The following is a 20,568-nucleotide window of genomic DNA, read 5'->3' on the forward strand; positions in this document are numbered from 1 at the left end:
ATGAGCATCTCTGCCTCCCCCTAGACAGCGATCTATCTAGACATAACAGTGGGCTCCCTGTCATCTTCCCTCGCCATTGTAACCCTGCCCCCCCCCCCAGTGCCTGGCGTGTAGCCTGTGGCGTGCAAAAAGGAACACAATGGTTTAATGAGGGTCATGCTGTCATGAAACTTTGCGAGTTCCTATGAAAAACATATGATCTCTGCTCTCCTGAGAATCAGTGCTTTGCTCTATTGGGTTCCATCCACATCAAAACACTGGCCTTTCTGCTCATTTCTTTGAGAGCTTCATGTGGCTCCGGACTCACTAAGAAGCCGACTCCCGGCACCTCCACTGGCCACCCCACAACCAGAGCAATGTTTTCAAGTCACAGATCTGATCACATCAGCCCCAATCTAGATGTCATGAGAGCAGAGGCAGGTGATTAAAGAGGACAATTCTATCACCACTTAGAAATGTTTAATGTTTCTCCTATTTTCACGAGCATGTCAGTGTTGGTGATTAAACAGAAATTACAATGACAAGTGAACTAGAGTCATCCTTACCAGACACTCACTCCGCTGTGTGAAATATCATCGCCTTACCTAAAGTCCTCTGTCACCGGCATGACCGAGTTTGCTGAAAACCACTGAGTCTGTGCATGAGAACGGGCCACCCCTGGCTTATAAACACAGGGAGGAAATAGCAGGGATGGGGCTGGGGGACACGTATGCAGCTGACCGGTAATTCCTTTATCAAGCATTTCCTGAGCTTCCTATCTACTCCCTACAGACCTGCCCACCCCACTGGCTGCAGCGTGGAACTTTCCCTGCTCAGCACCTGACCCTTTAGGGGACCAAGCGCAGGAATCATCAAAGACCACAAAGGCAGAAACATTGTGCAAACCTCCGTCTTTACCGAAAGCGTGCCCGCAGTCCTGGCCCTGTGGCGTCGAGTACTCCAGGCAGCCGGCTCTCTCTTCCAAGGCCGGGCAGGGCGCCCCGCCGTTCTGGGGCTCCTGCTGCACTAGGCGCCTTCGCACGCGGGCCATCGGCTTGCACTGGTCAGCACAGCCGCTCCAGGGGCTCCATTCCCCCACAATGCAAGGGCGAGCTGAAAATAGCACCAGGAGACAGTCACCCAAGGAACCCAGCAAGCTGCCTGCCAGGCTGCTCCCTTCCACGTTTAACAGTGGCGTCCAGCCCACATGAATTGCGTCAGCAGGGACGCGATCTCAGCAGGGCCCCCTTTGACATTGACTCCACTGCCTGATGGTTAACTGATAACCGGGTACCTCTCAGAGGCAGGCGGAGACTCGGGGATCATGGAGGTGGGTCTGAGCCAAGGACACACCTAAGTAAAGAGACCATGCCTTTAGGGTACTTCCTCATAGTCCAGGCTTAGTTTCCATCTTGGCTCTGCTTTTTCCTTGATTGTAACTTTATCCTCTCCTGGCCAGAAGGTTTTTGGGTTTTTTTTGTTTTTGTTTTTTTTTAAAAAACACATCTTTTTTTTTTTAAAGAAACGATTTTATTTATTGATTTTTAGAAAGAGGGGAAGGGAGGGAGAAAGAGAGGGAGAGAAACATCAATGTGTGGTTGCCTCTCACCTGTCCCCCACTGGGGACCTGGCCTGCAACCCAGGCTTGTGCCCTGACTGGGAACCGAACCAGTGACCCTTTGGTTCGCACCACAGTGCTCAATCCACTGAGCTACACCAGCCAGGGCGCCAGACCGTTTTTGATTGTAACAGTAAGAAATATTCATTGTAGCACAAATAATCCCATCATCTACCCAGTGAATTTCAGCAAATGTGTCTCTGGAAGACTCGGGCTTAGGCCCGCACCAAGGGACCTCTGCACTCTCAGCTGCTCTTGGTCACTCATTCTCACCCTCATGGTTGATCAACTCATAAACTATGAGAGCTGGAGTGTGGACATGAGCAACTAGGGCCCACCAAGGTGAAAAGCACCGTGGTCGCCATGAAGGAGCCAAGTCAGGGCAAGAGTCTGGCTGGAGCATTAAGTCCCTGGCCATGACTGTGAAGTCAAAGTGGTCACACACTTAGCTTTCCCATTTAAAGCCCTAATGAGTCTATAAAAGGACAGTAATGAGTGTTTTAATTGAATTATATCAGGACTTGAAATTAAATATAAGAAAGGACAAGAAAGAAGATGTATGTGCCTCTAAACTAGATGCAAAACTCCCACAAAGTGTGACCCACTTTCCCTATCACCCTCATACTTGCAAGTTAGCAAGAGTCTTCACCAAGAAAGCACCCTATCTTCTTTGAAATCTTGGTTCAGACTTCCGACAGTTTGTACTTGAAAACTCACTTTGCCCCTCGGCACACTCTAGTTTAGGTGGCTCTGGGATGCACAGAGCAGCAAGCACACAGCTACCCTTGAAGTAAAAAGGGTCACACCCAACATAACCACCTTTCAAAAACTTCAAAGTGTTTAAAAATATGTTTTTATTAATCATCTAAAAACTCAGAGGTATCACATGACTTGGGTCAACTACCTAAAAAAGCAAGAATGAGCCACATTAGAGTCTGTTCCCAAGATCCACCATGCACACATCCTTTGGAAATTCAGTAATGGGTCATTTCCTGCTCCTGTCATCTCTTGTCGACCCCTCCCTTTTTACATTCAGGATCCCATGATTAAATTGGCCCACGGAACCACAAGGCATTTAAAGAGACTGTCAAGCTAGGAGCTGGGTGAAAAGGATTTCTGTCCTTAATTCTTTCAATAACTCTCTTCCCACCCAAATATCTTCATCTCTCAATCTAGCTATTCCTGCACTCATGTTTGGACTTAAATAATACTTACTAATATGCTTTTTTAAAAAATACACTTGTTTCAAAGATTAACATTTGGACAGGACAGAATTTTATAATATGGCCTTCGGTAACACTTTACCCACCTGTAAAAGATGGCATTGGGGAGAGCTATACGGCTGAATTTGGTCTCCCAGTATTTCTTCAACATTTCTTGTCTCATGTCCAGTGTTTGTTTATTTTATTTGGTTTGACCCACAGTGAAAACTCTCAAATCACAGAATAATTGAATCAGTTGTTGTTCCTATTTGGTTAAAGTTTGTCCTTGGCAAAATGCTATGTCCCGTTTTTCTGATCAACGACTTTAACAGCCTCATAAAGAGAATCTGAACATCCCGAGGCTCTGAACAACATCTTGATAGCTGCATGGTGACACAAAAGGAAAAAAGTTTCCATGGCATTGTAGCATTCACAAAAGCTGTTCCACAAAATATTTTGAGTTGGAAGATTAATCTGAGGAATTTATTCCTATCTGCACACACACACAAAATCTATTCTTGGTTAACTTGTGAACTTTTGATGATTTGGACCGGAAGGCATCAAGTTCACAAGCAATCTTTGGTCACGGAGGTCAAGGGAAGTATGAAAACTTCAGACAGACTTATTACCACGAGTCATATATTACAGCGCAGGACACGAATTCCCCTTTGAACTATTCTATGTTCTTGCCCCCATCCCACTAAGCATATCTAATTTACATCTACATACAGCATATTGAAATATTATTTTCTTCAAAACTGACTTTCTCAATCTTCACATTTCATTCACCATTACTGGGCTGTTACCTAGCGAGCAGTGTGATTACCTTTGACTCCAAGCTTGTCACAGCTTCCTGATGTCTTAAAATGATGACATTATTTTAGGGGACAGAAGCCTAGATTTAATCATGCCAGGAAGCTTGGCAAGCCCTTTCTTTCTTCTTCTTTATTTAAACTCAATGTAGTATTCAGGTTGAGTTTCCCCAAAAGCAGATTCAGGGACATGGATTTGAATGCAAGCCATTTATTTGGGAGGTGATCCCAAGAAGCAGAATAAGGGAATGCAGAGCAAAGACAGCGAAGTAGACACAGAAGAGAGACCAGAAATATGAAGTAGACACCCAAGTTCCTGCTTTAGGCCCAGCGGGCACCTATGGCCCTCTGCTTGCTGGGAAGTGAGATAAAGGAAAGATCCAGAGTGAAAGGAATTATCAAGTCCTTCCTGATGCAGCAGCTAGTCCCCCCTCCTCAAGAGCTTCTGGTTATCAGATGTCTCTACCATGGCCACAGGGAGAAAGGCCAAGAACAGAAAAGTAACATATATTTCAGTAACAGATCTGGGCTCAAGAGCAGGGCACATTTTAACATGTCCTAACAGGGTATCCGGCCACAGTGATGTACCATGACCTTAAAAGATTTACCACTGATCTTTTTTAAAAAAAGTTTTTAAGTGGCTTTTTTTTTAATGTGGTTTTCCATTGAATTGAAACTCCCTGCCATGTGTGACTGACCTGTGCCTGCCCCTCCACTCCCACCTGGAGTCCTCTACCCCCACTGCCTCTGTGCCAAGCTCCAGCCACCAGGCCGCTTGACCCTGGAAGACACCTCTCTTTCACACTCTGCAACCTTTGTTGTGTGTTCACTCTTCCGGGAATGTTCCTCCCACACCGGGCATGGCTGGGGTCGGCTCATCCGTAGGTCCCAGATGAATTATTTCCCCTTCCGGGAGTCCTTCTCGGGCCAGCTTGGCTAAGTCATCTCCCAGCCCCCACTACACACACCCCTCAAATTATTTCCTCTCAGAGCTCAGTGCTGCTTGCTTTCAAGCAGCTTCATGATTCATAATTACATATTTATTTTTTGTTGTTTATTGTTGTTGAGTTTCTCACTTCATGTCTAGAGCTTGGCACTTGGTAGATACTCAAAAAATATTTGCTGAGTGAATGAATGAATGGCATGGTGTTAGGCAAGGTCCTAAACAATGTTCTACACTGAAATAGACTCTGCTCTGCTCGTACCATTAGTTAGAAGCCTAGAAGCCACAGCACTGACAGAAGCCCCAGAGTGGAGAGGACAGGAGAAACTCCCAGAGCCCAAAACATGGGATTCTTAACCTGGCCCAGAGATGGCTGTGCTCTCCTGGCAATGGCGGCCTCAAAGGGGTCATTGGAAGGAGCACTGCCTCCTGCGCCTTTGGGTTAGAAAGGCCCCAGCTTCTCCTGGCAGCCCCACATCCTCAAATCCTCTCTAATCCATTCGTATCTCCTGCTGGTACCACATCTGGAACATAACAAGCTTCTGTAATTTTATTATCTTTAGTGTGAAGTGGTTTTTCCTTTTACCTGAGCCAAATTTCCCTCACTCAAGAATTTCAGAATATGGTGCAAAAAATATCTTTGCCTATCTTATCTGTGCCACTTAGGAACTTCTGCTGCTTCAGCGGCTCCCCTTCCCTGAGGCACAGATTTTCAGGTTGATGACTCGGGCTCTTGGACCATCTTTCTATTGACATTTTCACTCTCAAAATTACCACTGGACTTTTGAGCTTCAGTGAGTTGTGGCAGCCAAAACTAGACACACTATTTTCAGTCTTTAGGTACCAAAGGGTAATTTAAAAAATATTTTTCTCCAATGCTTTCCTTGATGGTGCCAAATACACACACACACAGCAACAAACTAAGCTGGCAGCCAAAGTCCTTCATTACATAAGTATAGTTTGAATTACTTTTTCTTAGTGGAAGGACTTGCTCTTACTCTCACGCAGCTGTGTCTCCTTGGGTAATCACTCAGGCACTCACCTCTGTAATCTGGCCCTCCCTGCTTGGCTCTCTGCCACCTCAGAATCAAAGGCCACTCACGGTCAAGTGCTTTCTCTATCACATTGTTGAGTTCACTCATTCCTATGGAAATATTCTTTTTACACTTTGCCCACAGCAGTGCCATTTATATATGGCTTTTGCTTCCTGCCATTCTATGGAAGAAAAAGAAAGCCCCTTTATCCACACGCACATACACACATCCCATGGTGACACAATTTTAAATGTATGTTATCTGCCTTTTTCTCTCTCCATATGTGTATCCTTTTCTGTGAAACTCTGTAAAACTTCTCTGAAGGTCAAGGGAGACTACATTGTCTAAGTTACTATTTACCCCCTCAAAAAAGCTCCAATAAAATGAGCAAGTACTGTTTTCCTCTTGCAGAAACCATGTTATCTGGCCCCCAGTAGGGTTTTTTTTTCCTTTCAAGACATTAACTGGACAAGTGCATGAAATGCTAGCAAGATGATGAAATGGGCTGGCTTATTTGAAAAGTGAAATTTTATGTACCACGTAAACCCAGAAAAAAAGGAGATGCAAATTTAAAAGATAATGATGCTTTTCCTGGATAGTAAGTGTCTGGGTGAGTTATTTTCTTTTGTGTACTTCTATATTTTCTGAATTTTCTGCAACATATATTTTGTAGTCAAGGAAGAAAATGCTAGTTTTAAAAGGGCACATGGATACACCCCAGCTGGCAATGCCCTCTGAAGCCACAGGTAACGTCCTCTAGGTGGAACTAGGGCTCATGTATTTTGACAAATGTTATCAAGGCACCATGACACCACCAGGGATTGCACAAAGGAGCAGGGCACACTTTTTGCCCTGGAGGAATACATGGTCAATGGAGAGAGAAGCCTCACTCACTCCACCAGGATTTATCTGGAGCCTACCCTGCAAAGTATGTGCACAGCTTCTCATAAGGCCTCATTTCTCTGAGGCACCAAAAACATAATGTGTTCTAATGTGTGGGTTGTGGATCCAGAGTTCCTGGGTTCAAATCCTCTTTATTAGTGGTGTGATTTTGGACCAATTGCCTAACCTCTAACTTCCTGGTTCCCTCAATACCTTGGCCATAAAATGAGGAATACAGGCATACCTCATCTTACTGCATTGCACTTTATTGTGCTTTCTAGATGTCACATTTTTTAAAAAATTGAAGGCAAGACCCTCCACCAGAAAAAAGGTTATGACTTGCTTCATTGTGATACTCGCTTTATTGCAGGGGTCTGGAACCAAACCCACGAGATCTCTGAGGTATGCCTGTAACCTCAATGGGTATGAGACCTAAGTCAGTTTGGAGCTGTGAGGTGCCCACAAGAGGGCCCGGCACAGAGTAAATGCTGGGTAAGCCTTGACAACTTTACCCTCCTTGATTGCACACCCCAGGGCAGCAGCCAAATCCTGCCTGCTGAATATTGACTGGTGCCAGGCCCTGCTTGTGTTTTCTGCAGAGACAAGGGCATATACTGTCTCTTGGCCCCTCTGGTTCCACTGGCATGCAAAGTCTCACCTTTCTAAATCATCAAACACTGTGATATCCTTCCTTTGGGTGAGTTACAAAGCCCATGTTTTCAAGTATGGTGCCCTGTCTTCCTCCAGCTAGATATGACATCAGATTTGATCAGTTGGTTTTTTACATTCTCTGTAAACCTAGAACAGATTGGCCCATATAGGCTACTCAGTTTTTGTCCCTTTCCATGTGGGTTAATTATTCCTCTTTCCTTAAATTGCTCATCCAAGATCCAATGCAACCCACTGTTTCTATGATCAGAAACCAAGCTGATGAATTAGAGACTGAGGTGTTCTGAGCCCGACAAGACAGCCCTCCCAGAAGTTTGTCCAGGGCAGGTAACACGTATCTATCTCCCTCCTCTACCTGTCCCCTTCTCCCCATCCCTGATCAGGCCAAAGGAGAATTTCCTATCTTTTTTTTTGAGGGGGTCGCAGGGAGATGCATAACTGGTATTAAAACCTATGCCATCATCATTACAAGAATTTTTGAGATAATTGTGTTCAGAACAGATTTTTTTGGCAGCTGGGTAATTCTATTGATCCAATAACTCATTTTTATTTTTAATGAGAAAAAATTCTATTTAGAAAAAGAAATTCCAGTATTTCATCTTTTAGCCACACCAAAAAAAAAAAATGTGTTTATCAGGATGAAAAAGCCAGAAGGAATAGAAGTAAGGCATGCTAAGTTCTGTAACAGTCCCCTTTTCTGTTCACATTTAATGTCATTTCAGTCAAAAAGGCTTCCGAGAACATCAATAGGTAACACAGCATTGAGTAAGAAGAAGAGACTCTAAGAGAAAGCGTGGTTCTATGTCTGTAGGGTAGCTGGGTGCTCTGCACTGCTGAGCCTTGATTTACGTAAGAATGAATAACAGCTGCATGTTGGCGCTCACAGAAGTGGCTGATGGCACCCTGAAATCAGGCAGCCTGGGTGCAGCTCTCACTCCCCTGTCCCTTCATGGTAACTTAGTAAGGGCAGAGTCCCCAGCAGTCTCAGTTGCTGCAGCTGTGAAATGCTAATACAGGCCAACTCCATCTCTTGAAACCCCAGAGTCAGCTAGCTCAGTTGTGACACTTGTCCAGGGTTCCGTTGTGCCCTTACTCTCACCCTCAGCTCTGAGGGGTCAGCAGGCTCAGTCTCGCCAAGTGGCCAACTTCCAATTGTTTCTATTTGCTTCTTCCCTTCCCCCCAAAAGCTCCAGGTGCAGAGAATTGACTAACAAGGAGCCTTTTCAGTCCCAAGTCTTCTACTAGGCTGGATCCTGAGTCCTTCCAGCGATGGTAAGGTCACCTGCCAGTCTTTACTCAAAAAATCCCCACTCCAAAAGGAGTCTTTTTAAAAAACATTTTTACTTCCTGGGCTGAAAATCAGGGATTTGTTTTTGAGCAAATAAAGATTTTGAGGATTCTGCAACTGCTTATGGTGGTGTTAGTCCTCAGTAGAAAGCCAGTTCTTCTCAGGACACTGGTCTTGCCTTTCCCCATCCCTCTCTGTGCCCGAATCTCTATACCTAAGTGCATTCACCAAATCTGTCCTATTTGCCAGGGTGGCCTCAGAGACTAGCCTAGCACCTTGCACAAAAAGTTGACACCCACAGGTGACTGCTGGAATCCTCGTAGAATTCCCTCCCCTTTTAAAGACCTCTCGCGCATTTTGCAGAGGTAGGTTTGCTGGTCACTTCCTCTGGGAAGTCTTTCTGAATTCTTCTGGTCTTCTCAGGTTTTCTTCTCTATCCTCCAGGTCCCTTATTTTGGCACTAAGCGTGTTGCACGTGGTCTTGCATGTGTGTTTCCCTGCTCAACTATGACCTTCTAGGGGGCAAAGACTGTGCCTTCATCATCTTTGTGTCCCTGTGCTTCCCAGAGCACGTGATCTGAACTACAAGAATTCTGTATTCACCCTTGAAATGCAGGCAAACCCCTCATGAGAGAGGGCTGAATGAGACATGCTGCCACAGTGGACAGGCTTCACTTGGAGATCCAGGTAACTGAGGAAAACTGGCCTGGGTATGATGGGGCTACCGAGAAGGGGACAGCTGTCCGCTTCTAAATAACTGACATATCACCTCATTGGTAGTAAAATACCCTGGCCTTAGAACAGGAAAGGGAAAGAAGCTTATCAAAAAGATCAATATGGTAGGTAAATCATTAGCTTTTGATGAGGATAAAAAGAGAATCTAATGTTTTTCAGTTGTGTTCTTTCTTCAGCAGTAGGCCCAGGTGACCATCAGACATGGGCTTGTGACCGCTTCCTGCAGGAAGGGGTGGACTCTCTACCAGGCCCCAATTTTCCAGCGAATGACACAGCCCTGCAGGGTACTCTTCCAAGAAGATGCTGAGGACCCCACAAACGCAGGATCCTTGAGGTCAAACCATAACATCCATGTGGCTTTTAGGGGGGGGACATGATTAACAGGGAGCAGGGCTACTTTTATTGCCAGAGTTGGCTTCTATCAGGCACACCTTATTCTTTAGGACTGGACTCACCGTTTCTTCCTTTACCTTTTAATTTAACTAAATCAACAATTATTGACCCCATACCTGATACTGTGGGAAATGTAAAAATGAAAAAGTTTGATCCTAAAGGAAAATCAGAAAGAATAAAACATAATAGGAACCCTGAGATAAAAATCTGTATCAAGCTCTCTAGATAAAACTGAATTCGGAGAGCAGATGGACCCCTCCTATGAGAAAGGGCTATGTACGCTGCATGTCGCAGTCCGGAGGTGAGGCCAGCTGTTCTCCAAGAACTTGTTCTGCAGCAGAAAGTCCCCTCTCAGAGCAAGCCCTGGGCACTGAGTTGGATCATTCCATGTTCCTCTCTTCATCACCCCTCACCCACCCCTAAAATGCCTGAGGATTAACAAAAAGAAAGCGGTGGAACCTGGCCCAGGGGCGTGCCCTGGGACCTGCCAGTGCCATTTCTCCAGGCAGGAGGTGGCCCTGTCAAACTGGAGTTCCTGAGTGGAAGAATTCAGCCGGCGGAGTTGTGACCCTGCACCCTTCAAGAACAGGGGGCTCCAGCACCTTCCACCCAGACTCTGGTGGGAGGGGTGCTTTGGAACAATACTAGATATATGGGGCTGGAGGCACCTAGGGTAAAGAGCCTGAGGTGCACGTCGATGGAGGCGCTGGACGACCCTGGACACAAGGAGCTGGGTGTACTCGGATGAAAGGGGCTGGATGGAGAGCTCCAGGATGGAGTTGGGTATACCTGGATGGAAGGATCTGGAAGACCCTAGGACGGAAGGAGCTGGAATGGTGAGGGATTGGAGTGGACCGGGATAGAGGGACTGGGACCACCAGAATGAAAGGGGCTAAGGGCTGCGGTCCTTGGTGCGGGACTGTGCGCCTCTAGGCTGCGGACGAATGGCCAGCACCCCACCCTCGGCCCTGCCACCCACCTGGGCATGCCCTGGCGTAGTCGAAGCAGCAGTCACCGGTGAGGCGGCAGGCTTGGTCGCAGAAGCACGTCCCGTAGATCCTGTCCAGCCTCCAGCCGCTGGCGAAGCAGGCGGGGTCCCGGCCGGGGCAGCAGCGCCCAGCCTCGACGCAGCCGGCCAGGGCCCCGGGCCACAGCCGCGCCAGCGCGCACAGCGCCAGCCACAGGGTTCTCATGACCAGCACTCAGCGGCGCCGGCGAAGCACAGACCTTCGGAAAAAGGGCTGGCCTCCTCGGAGAGCGGCGGCCCCCGAGCAGCAGGGGCGGCGGGGCCGGGCCCTGCCCCGCGCTCGGCCTCCGCCCCCCGCGCCGCCCCTCCCCGTGGGGCGGGTGCTGCGGCCTCTCGGGCCCAGGTGGGGCGCGCTCTCCCGGGACGCCGCGCAGTCGGCGCTCGGGGCACCAGCTCCAGCCCACCGGGACCGCCTGGGAGCGAGCGGAGAAGCAGGTGCTGTGGGATCCCTGCGTCCCAACAGCCCGGCCCACCTACCCTGGCAACCAATTCGGCTTCCTAACGTCTGGGCACACGTTCGCGAGTGGGCACTGTCACCGTCGGGGCGGCGGACGAAGCGCGCTCCCTGTGCACAAGAGGGTCTCAGAAGCGCAGTGCTCGCCGGCCACCCTGACTTCGCCCACCGATGCCCTCGCGGCGTTTATTCCGGGACACCAGTCCCTGAGGCCACGGAGGCCCTGGAAATCGAGATATGACTGAAGAAGCATCCTTTCCTACTGCAGCACTTTATAACGGGATTTCCCTACCGGAGGAAAATGCCACTTCGCTTCGTTGAAGAAGCACTTAATGAGCAAAATAAACTAAGGAGCAAAACAGAACCAGAGGCATGGAAACATGGAGCAGACTGACAGCGGCTAGAGGGGGCCGGGGAGGGGGACAATCGTGGACGGAAGGGGACGGGATTAGTCAAAGAACATATGAATGACCCACGGACTCGGACAACGATGTGGGCACTGACTGAGGAGGGGGCTGGGCGGAGGGGGACAAAGGGGGAAAAACTGGGACAACTGTAATAAAAGAACAATAAAAATAAATGTGACGGGAAGTAGAAATCAAATCTGAAAGGTGCTGTTAAAGCAGACTAACCCAAAGAAATGTGCTTAATGATGTCTTAGAAATAACGCCAGCTTTTGTCAAGTGCTAGTCTAGCTTTGCACACGCATTTTCTTCCACTTTTCTCTCCAAGTATGTTTTCTGCACCTTTTTTTGTTGTTGTTAACCAAAAGTTATCCTGAAAGTTTCATTTCCATTTATGTTCTTACATCATTTGAGCTATTATGGTCTTTGTGAAAAACCGTAAAGTTTTCTGTATCTATGAATCTAAGAAACCTGATTCATCTACAAACAAGTTTTTTTTCCTTTTTCTTACAAAAACTCCAAGAGGAATTTTCTTTACTCTTCAGAGAGAAAAGTAACAATATAGAAAAAACTTTACTACAAAAGTAGAAAAAATACAATAATCAAATATTAGAAACAAGCAAAAATGTTGTGAAATGAAAAAGATTTAATACATTGTAAGAATTGTGACTTAGGAACGCTGATCACAAACTTTGACCAATGAGAATGCAATCTTTTTCCATCATCCAAGGAAAACACGCTCCCTCATCAAAAAAGAAATTCTTTCTTTGTGATTATTTACATAAATAAAGATCAGGGTTGAAAATTTATTTTTGTTTTCCTGTTTAGGTCCCTCTTATGTTTTCCATTTAAATAAATAATATATATGCTTTAAAAAATATTTTTAGTTCTTGGTAGTTGGTACTAAATAGCTTTGTCAGCAAATTATACCCTCTGCCTTGTACCTGTATTGTAGGTTTTAATCGCAGCTTTGTACTAACTCATTCATGTAATTTATCCCTCACTTCTTCCCCAAGGCTGTCTGCTTTATGGAACGCCTTTAGTTAGAGTTATTCTGTAATGCCATTAAAATCTGGAATTGTTCCAGAAAATGTATAAAGGAAAATGATTCACTGACAAGTTCATTTTCAAGAATAAAGCAGAAAGTGGAAGAAGATGATCTCCAATTTAAGAGAATTGAAAATACAATGCCAAATGCTGGCACAAATATTTTTTTCCATGTCTTTTTCTCTTATCCCCAGACAAAACCAAAACCCCAAAACAAAAAGCAAAATATTGGGGGTCTGTGTTCAGGAAGCTTGGGCTCAGTTCTGACGTTATGGTCTCTGACAAATTGCCTCAGTGCCTTCATCTCAAACGCAAAACACTAACCCTCTTCGGATTGCTGTGAGATGTCGATAGAAATGGGGCCGTGTGTAAGCTGAACACAAAGTGAGTGCTAAGTAATTACTAGTGTCCTAATAAGGTCCTCCCCACTCCCACTCTATGACTTAAGCCTAAAGCCAAGGAAACGACAAGCTCAGTTTTAACAGTGTGCAAAGTAAGGGAAAGCAGAAAGTTAAAAAGAAAAAGACAAAAACCACAAATAAATGATTACTACTTTAATGTCAAACATAGAAGGGAGCTTGTCTCTGGAAAGTCACACTGAGAGAAACTCACAGTCTCAAGTCAAAACTTGCACTGTCTTGAAAACCTCAAGGTAAGGAGCCTGTAGTGGCCCTTGCAAAGGGAGCAGTTCCTGCCAGAACGCAGCCAAGTCAGGCGGACACTGGCATTCAACGCAAGGGAGCGCCCATTCTTTCTGGAAACTGGGTGCAGTCAAATGTAACAGTTTGTCACTTACTTTCCCATGTCTTGTAGATGTTTCCAGAGCAGAAATCATCCCAGTGATTGCCTGGGTGAATATAGGAAGTAATCAAACACACCTCGAAAGATACCCTTTTCTTCTCAAGTGTTGTCATTGGAAGCTGTCCAAGACTGGTCAAATTACAGAGGGGAGCGAAGGCCTTTCTGTCCGTCGGAATGCAGTAATTTTAAAGGACATCCACGTATATGATTTCATTGGACCTTGCAAAATTGGCACCCCCATTTTGCAGATGACAGAGATTAGATTTGTAGCTAATTAGCGGCAAACTGGACTCGAATGAGTGCAATTCTTCCCATTGCTTCAGGCTCGGGGTGGTGGTGAGATGGTAATGAAAAATAAAGGACTAGTGAGGTTAAGCGCTGTATGAAATATTGTAACTAGTGTGTGTGGAAATGAAAATAAAAATAATTTGCAAAAAACTGGATACATTTAAAATATAAGAGGGATGGGGAGTGACTAAAGGCATCTAGGATGCTGTCAGGAATGTATATGGAATCTCTTGAGGTTGACAAACTGAATAGTTGATTCTTAGGCAGGTTTTCTGGGCATTTGTCAGAGGCAGAATATTGCATGGATATTAATGACATTGTATTTTTTGACTATCAGACACCTTTAATTGTAAGATTCACCATTATTCTATGTAATACTAAGATAAAGTATAGTGTATGCGGGATTGCAGGGTTGTCTTAGTCCATTCAGGCTGCTATAACAAAATACTGTAAATTGGGTGGTTTATAATTTTTCCTCACATGTTTGGAGGCTGAAAAGTCCAAAATTAAGGTGCTGGTACATTGGGTGCATGGTGAAGGTCTGCCTTCTGGTTCATAGGCAGTGCCTTCTAGCTGTAACTTCATGTGGCAAAAGGCTGGGGAGTGCTGTGGGGTCTCTTTTATAACAGCACTCGCCTCATTCATGAGGGCTCCAGCCTCACGACCCAAGCACCTCCCAAGGTTCCCCTTTCTACTCTCATCACCTTGGGCATTAGGTTTCCACATATGAATTTAGGGGGCAAATATTCAGTTCATTGCGAGAATGGATCTCCGTTTCAGAGGTGTTAAAATATGAGAAAATGAGCATCTTAGAATGAATAAAAACTAGAAAGAAGTCACACTTTCATCACCCGATATTACAAATAATCCAATGAGGCAGATGTTAATTTTCTCATTTGGTTGAAGGGAAAGCTCGAAGAGCTCAGTGACCTCCCCAGTTTCCTAGGGGCTCGAGCCCAGCCCTCTCCAGGCTGAGGGCCGAAGATGGGCGAGAAGCGGTCCTTCCCAAGGGAGACTGAGGTCTCACGGAGATGGTAGACACGTGACTGTCACTGCGCTTGCTGCGGTGGGTGGTGGGAGTCTCACGTGCAGACTCTGGAGTGGGCAAATGAGAAGATTGAATTTGCCATATAAAGATAGGACTGGGTCACCATGTGTCCCTTTACTTCTTCCCTAGAAAGTGCAAATTTAGCCCCTAGGAAAAGCTCACATACCTTTTGGGAAGGTTCTGTCTTGATAGGCTGATGCCCGTTCATTTAATAATGCCTGAAGCTCAGGCAGGAATCCAAAGGTTTTTGCTTAAGATTAGTGTGCACAACGTACCTTGAGCAATTCTTCTCATAGAACCTTAGAGCAAGCAGTCAGGGACACCACCGTGGAGGTTTAGGCTGCCAGTTGTGTATCTTTCACCCCATCAGTTAAATAAATGTGGAGCAAATATGGAAGTGATGAAGCAAATGCATTGGTTGCCTGCAAAATACTCATTCTTCCCCTCTTTTTCTAACAGTCCCCCTGATTTTCCTTTCCAGAGGGAGCACCCTCTCTCCTTTATGTGACAACAGTTCATTTAAGGTACATTAACCTCACTCCCAGCTCTAGTGATGGGTTGTGAGGATTAATTCCATCTTCATTCTATAGACTAGTCCAGAAAGTGGTCCAAGGAGAGCCCAGGATCAGCACATGTGTTCAACAGATGACTCAGTTTCACATTCGCCCTTCCTGGATGTGACTGAGGACACATGGAGCTGGAGCCAGCCTGAGATCTCTCCAACAAGCCAGAGAAGCCAGAGCCGGGGATGACACTGGAAGTCACACTTCCCCTTTGCAATCCCAAAAAATCCTTATAATTTATGTCAGTTTGTTGCAGTTTCTGTGGCTTAAAACAAAAGCACCCAACAGAGGTGACAAAGTGAAGAGCTTAGGTTTTAAAAAGAAAAGTCATTTTGAACTGTGGCTTTATTACTTACCACCTATGTGACATGAAAGAAGTTATTGTAAACTCTCTGAGCTTTTTGATCCATAAAATGGAGACAAAGAAGAAAGGATTAGATAATGTTTGTATGTCTAGTTCAGTTCCTGATATATAAGAAGGAGTTGGTAAGTAATGGTAATTACTATTATATTTGTTCTCTGGACTTTAACACAAAAGCATACTTTAACTTTGAATAATAAAATTCCTTTACAAAAACTATTGTGTCAGGCTATAGGATACAATTAAAACAGTTCTGCACTGGGGGTCCAAAGGCCTGGCTTCTAAATCCTGCCAATAGTGGGTCTTGGGCAGTTCATTTAGGCTCCCTGGACCTCAATGTCTCTCTTGTAATTTGAAGGTGTGAGCCAAGAAAATCTCCTAGGACCCTTTTAGTTCAAAAATTCTAATATTCAGCTTAAGTAGCATTATAAGTCGAGAGGTCTTACCTGTTTTATTTGACCTAGTGGTACAACGTGAGTAACGCAGTTAAGGAAGTCATTTTGCAGAGTCCAGCTCTCTCCAAGTTGAAATCAGAAGAGCCAGTTAGTTTGGAGACAGACAGACATGTCCACAGGTTAATTACAAGTTCATCACGATGCTTGCATGGGTGTGTATCAATCATGGTGATTATTGAAGAATGACATGGCTTTTAAAAATATGATTTCAGAATCAGGAGATGGGAAATATGTTTTTGTCTCCATAACTCACTAGCTGTATGAGTTTGAGGAAATGTATTTTAATTTCTCTATGGTCCAGAATCTTATCTATACAATGAAGGGCCTTGAGAAGCTCTATATGAGGTCTCCAGCAGACTCAACACATTTTCTGACTATAATCTTCCAGTTCAAGGAGAGATGATAGAAAAATTATGCCTATTTTTGTACAGCCTGTGAACTAAGGGAATTTTTTTAAAGATTGTTTTGTGTCATGTTGAATTAAATGAATTTCAAATTTCAGAGTGCGTAAATAAAGTTTTATTGCAACACAGCCATGCCCATTTGTTTACATATTGTCTGTGGCTGTTTTCACTCTACAAGCACAGAACTGAGTAGTTCCAACAGATAAAAGCTATATGGCCTGCAAAGCCTAAAATATTTACTACCTGTCCCTTTACAGAAAATGTCTGGCCGGCCCCTACTCAGTGCATCCCTCTCTAACATTCTATGAACTAATATAATCAAACACTTTGTAAACTGTATAGCATTCGTCCATATGTAAGGGGTTCATGTAAAATGGAATTCTGAAATTAAAAAAAGCACAGCCAGAAAACCCATGCCCTCAAACATTGTTTATAACAGTTGCAGCTATGGATAGAGCCAAGTTAAGCCTCTGCTTCTAGAAAATACTGCGAAATTGTAAGCAAAGCTTAAAAAATGAAAAGTAGAAAATCATCTGGATGACATTAAAGAAGCCATGTAATTTGCTCCTTTTACGGTAAAATAACCTCTGCTCCACAGCAGGGATCTTTATAGCAAATTGTTCTTCCTTCCTACATGCAAAACTCCCACTAAGTCAGCAAAGGGCACCAAGCCCGAAGAAATGCCTGCCACACAGCAAGCCGGGGAGAAATGAGCCCCTCCAAGGGAGAGGAATGTTCCTACTGCATTTAGTTCTAAGAAGAAAGTGGGAAGGGAGTGTGCCTGCTGACGTGCCTGGCAGCCCTGTGTGGGTGTGAAGGCAGTCCAGGGCTGCATATTCTGACTTTGACCTTGATCCTAGACATTTGCTTGAGAGAAAACTTGCTCTTTGCATGATATGCCTCCAGATACTCTATTATTTATAGAAAATAATGGAGCTAACATTTCTAAAGGCCTATTTGATACCAGGAACTATATTAAATGCTCAATGTATCTTATTTTATTGAAGCTTATGAGACAACTATGACAATTTATTTTTGACAGTTAAGGAAACTGAAGTTTGATGACATTAAATAACTTGCCCAAACTAGAGATATTCAAACTGTTCTGTGCAATTTCAAGTGTCTATATTTTTTTTTCTACTCAGAGAACTAAGTATTTAATCAACAAATGGATTTCTATCAAAATTTTATAGGCTCTTTATGATATATCTTGACAAATAACACAGAGACCATTAAAACACTGAAGGATTATTTTCTATTATCAGTTCCTTAAATGCTTCTTTTCATGACAATTTTTTTATGATGAGAACTTGAAAAATGTATTTTCTTAGTAACTTTCAAATATACAACACGGTATCATTAACCCCAGTCACTGTGGTGTACATTCAGTCCCTTATTTACATGATTTATTTATTTTACAACTAGAAGTTGGTACCTTTTGACCACTTACCATTTCATCTACCTGCCACCCTCTACCATTTGTATTTATGAGCCCAGTTTTTCTTTCTTTTTTAAATTTATTTTTCTTTTCATTTGCAGTGCCACCAATATGATAAAGTAAGTCAATTTTGCTACATTAGGTACATTGAATATTGTTGCTTTTGTATATTTTTGAGAATTAATATATTTTATTTATTTGTATTTTTATTGTTGACACTATTCTGGATGTCCCCCATTTAACCCCCTTGGCCCGGGAGCTGGCTGGATTTGCCCCTATCCAGCCAGCTCCCACCTCCCCGCAGCCTTCACCACATTGTGTCTGTGTCCGTGGGCCGTGGATATGTGCATGTGTGTATGTTCTCTGGCTAATCTCTTCCAGCTCACCCTTCCCTTCCCCTCTGAGATCTGTCAGTCTGTTCCATGTATTCTATGCTTCTTAAATTTATTTTTCAATTACAGTTGACATACAATAATATATTAGTTTCAAGTGTACAACATAGTAATTAGACACTTATATACCTTATGAAATAATTACCCTGATAAGCCTAGTACCCATCTGACACTTTCGTTTTGTTTTTGTTTTTGTTTTTAGACTCCACATATAAGTGAGATCATGTTGTATTTGTCTTTCTTTGCCTGACTCATTTCTCTTGGCATAATGTCCTCAAAGTCCATCCATGTTGTTGCAGATGGCAGAATTTCCTTCTTTTTTTATTGCTGAATAGTACCCATTGTGTACATATATCACATCTTCTTTATCCAGCCATCCATCAGTGAACATCCATGTTATTTCTATGTCTTGGCTATTGTAAATAATGCTGTAATGAATATGTCGGTGCGTATATCTTTCGTGTTACTGTTTTTGTTTCCTTTGGATAAATACCGAGATGTGAAATTGCTGGATCATATGGGCATTCTAGTTTTAATTTCTTGAGGAACCTCCATGATGACTCCCACAGTGGCTGGACCAATTTCCGTTCCCACCAACAGTGCATGAGGGCTCCCTTTTCTCTGCACCCACACCAGCACTCGTTTATCATCTTTTTGATAATGGCCATTCTGACAGGTGTGACACAGTATCTCATTGTGCCTTTGATTTGTATTTCAAACAGTTCCTTAAACTTTTAAATATTTAATTAATAATAGAGAATATTAAATCAGAGGTCAGAAGAACTGGGTTTTAGGTTTTTGGGTTTTGGGGGGGTTGCTTGTATTTTACTACTTTCTACTTGTGCTTAAACTCTACAAGTCTGTTTTCCTCATCTATAAAATAGGGGCAATAGGGTCTACCCTGATTATCCCACAGGGCTCTTACACAAAAGTGCTTTGTAAACACATTCTTATTTCTTGGTCACTGTTGGCTGTGTGTGTGTGTATTTGTTAATATTCTAAGAAGTAAACAAGAGCATGCCTGAAAATTTTAAGTAAATGTAAATACAGATTTTGGATATACCACTGGCTTAAAAATGTAATTTTCAAGAAAAAATGTCTCTTTTTAGTAAGCTTAAAAGGATAAAATTATTATCACAGAGAACCACCATTTCCTAACTTTGCAGGGGGCTATGCAAAGAGAATGGCACAGCCACAAACTCTCTAAGAATTTGCATTTGAATCAGATGTAGCAAAAGTTTAAATTCCATGCCCAAGTACCACAAGGCACACCTGTCTAGATTAACAACCAGAAATACATTCCATGCCCCTGTTCGCAGACTTCCAAGAATCACAGAGGATGCTGGATACAATTAGCAGTCATCCTCAAGTCCAGCAATTACCATGTCCTGGCTACTCCGCTTGCAAATATCTGACAAATTGGAAAGACCCACCAGGTTCCTGCCCCCACCCATAGGGCTGTTCCAATCAAGGATGCCACCTGTTGACTGGGTCCGGAACTGATTAAAGTCTTCAGAACTGTCTTCCTGCAGCCATCCTCTTCATCCCTCACTATCTCACAGCTCACTATTCAGTTCATTCTGTCTCAGGAAAGTCTTTTACATGTAAACACATATTCTTTTCCATTCCTATATTAATTTTCTAGGGCTGCCATAACAAAGTACGACAAAGTAGATGGCTTTAACAACAGAAATTTCTTGTCTCGCAGTTCTGGAGGCCAAAAGGCCCAAAACAAGATGTCAGTGGGTTGCTTCCTTCTGAGGACTGTGGGGGAAGGACCTGTCCCACGCCTCTCTCCTTGCTTTGTAGATGGCCATCTTCATGTTCACATGGTGTTCTTCCTGCACGTGTTGCTCTGTGTCCGAATTTCCCCTTTTTATGAGGACACCAGTCACACTGGATCAGGGCCCACTCTAATGATTTCATCTTAACTAACTACATCTGCAATAACCCTACTTCCAAATAAGGGCGCATTCTGGAGTTCTGGGGATTAGGACTTCAACATGAATTTTGCAGGGGACACAATTCAACACATAAGAACTCCCTTCTTTCTCAGATACCTCAAGGCGATCCTTTATTCTCACTGTCTCTTCTACCCCTTCTCCCCTCCTCCCAACCTGGCCAGCCTGTGAATTATCCTGTATGTGACGGGAACACATAAGAATGGGCATGGCTAGGAAAAGAGGCCATGTGCTTTGACATGTAACCTGACCTGGAGAGAGATGTGAGCAACCCCTAAAATCACTCAGGGTCTCTCTTCAGAAGGTCTTCACTTCCTCTCTTTCCTTTATTTAAGTTAGTTTTTTTTCTTTTCCTTGAGCACCATCATTT

General features: G+C 44.0%; 1 protein-coding gene across 2 annotated transcripts in view; it reads right to left on the reverse strand.

Annotated features, from left to right (window-relative positions):
• Nucleotides 1-10,864, reverse strand: part of SBSPON (somatomedin B and thrombospondin type 1 domain containing) — a 28,292-nt gene extending 17,428 nt beyond the window's left edge. The window contains exons 1-2 of one of the 2 annotated variants that reach the window (XM_053930378.2): nucleotides 10,535-10,864; nucleotides 886-1,092 (exon numbers count right to left, since the gene is read on the reverse strand). In XM_053930378.2, coding sequence (XP_053786353.1) covers nucleotides 886-1,092; nucleotides 10,535-10,748 — 421 coding nt within the window. In that variant the 5' untranslated portion in view covers nucleotides 10,749-10,864. The remainder of the gene's footprint in view (nucleotides 1-885; nucleotides 1,093-10,534) is intronic. The other variant, XM_024578283.4, reaches the window with a different exon arrangement.
• Between the last annotated feature and the right edge of the window lie 9,704 nt (nucleotides 10,865-20,568).

The sequence above is a fragment of the Desmodus rotundus genome, chromosome 8 (assembly GCF_022682495.2).
Source record: "Desmodus rotundus isolate HL8 chromosome 8, HLdesRot8A.1, whole genome shotgun sequence".
Lineage (NCBI taxonomy): Eukaryota > Metazoa > Chordata > Mammalia > Chiroptera > Phyllostomidae > Desmodus > Desmodus rotundus.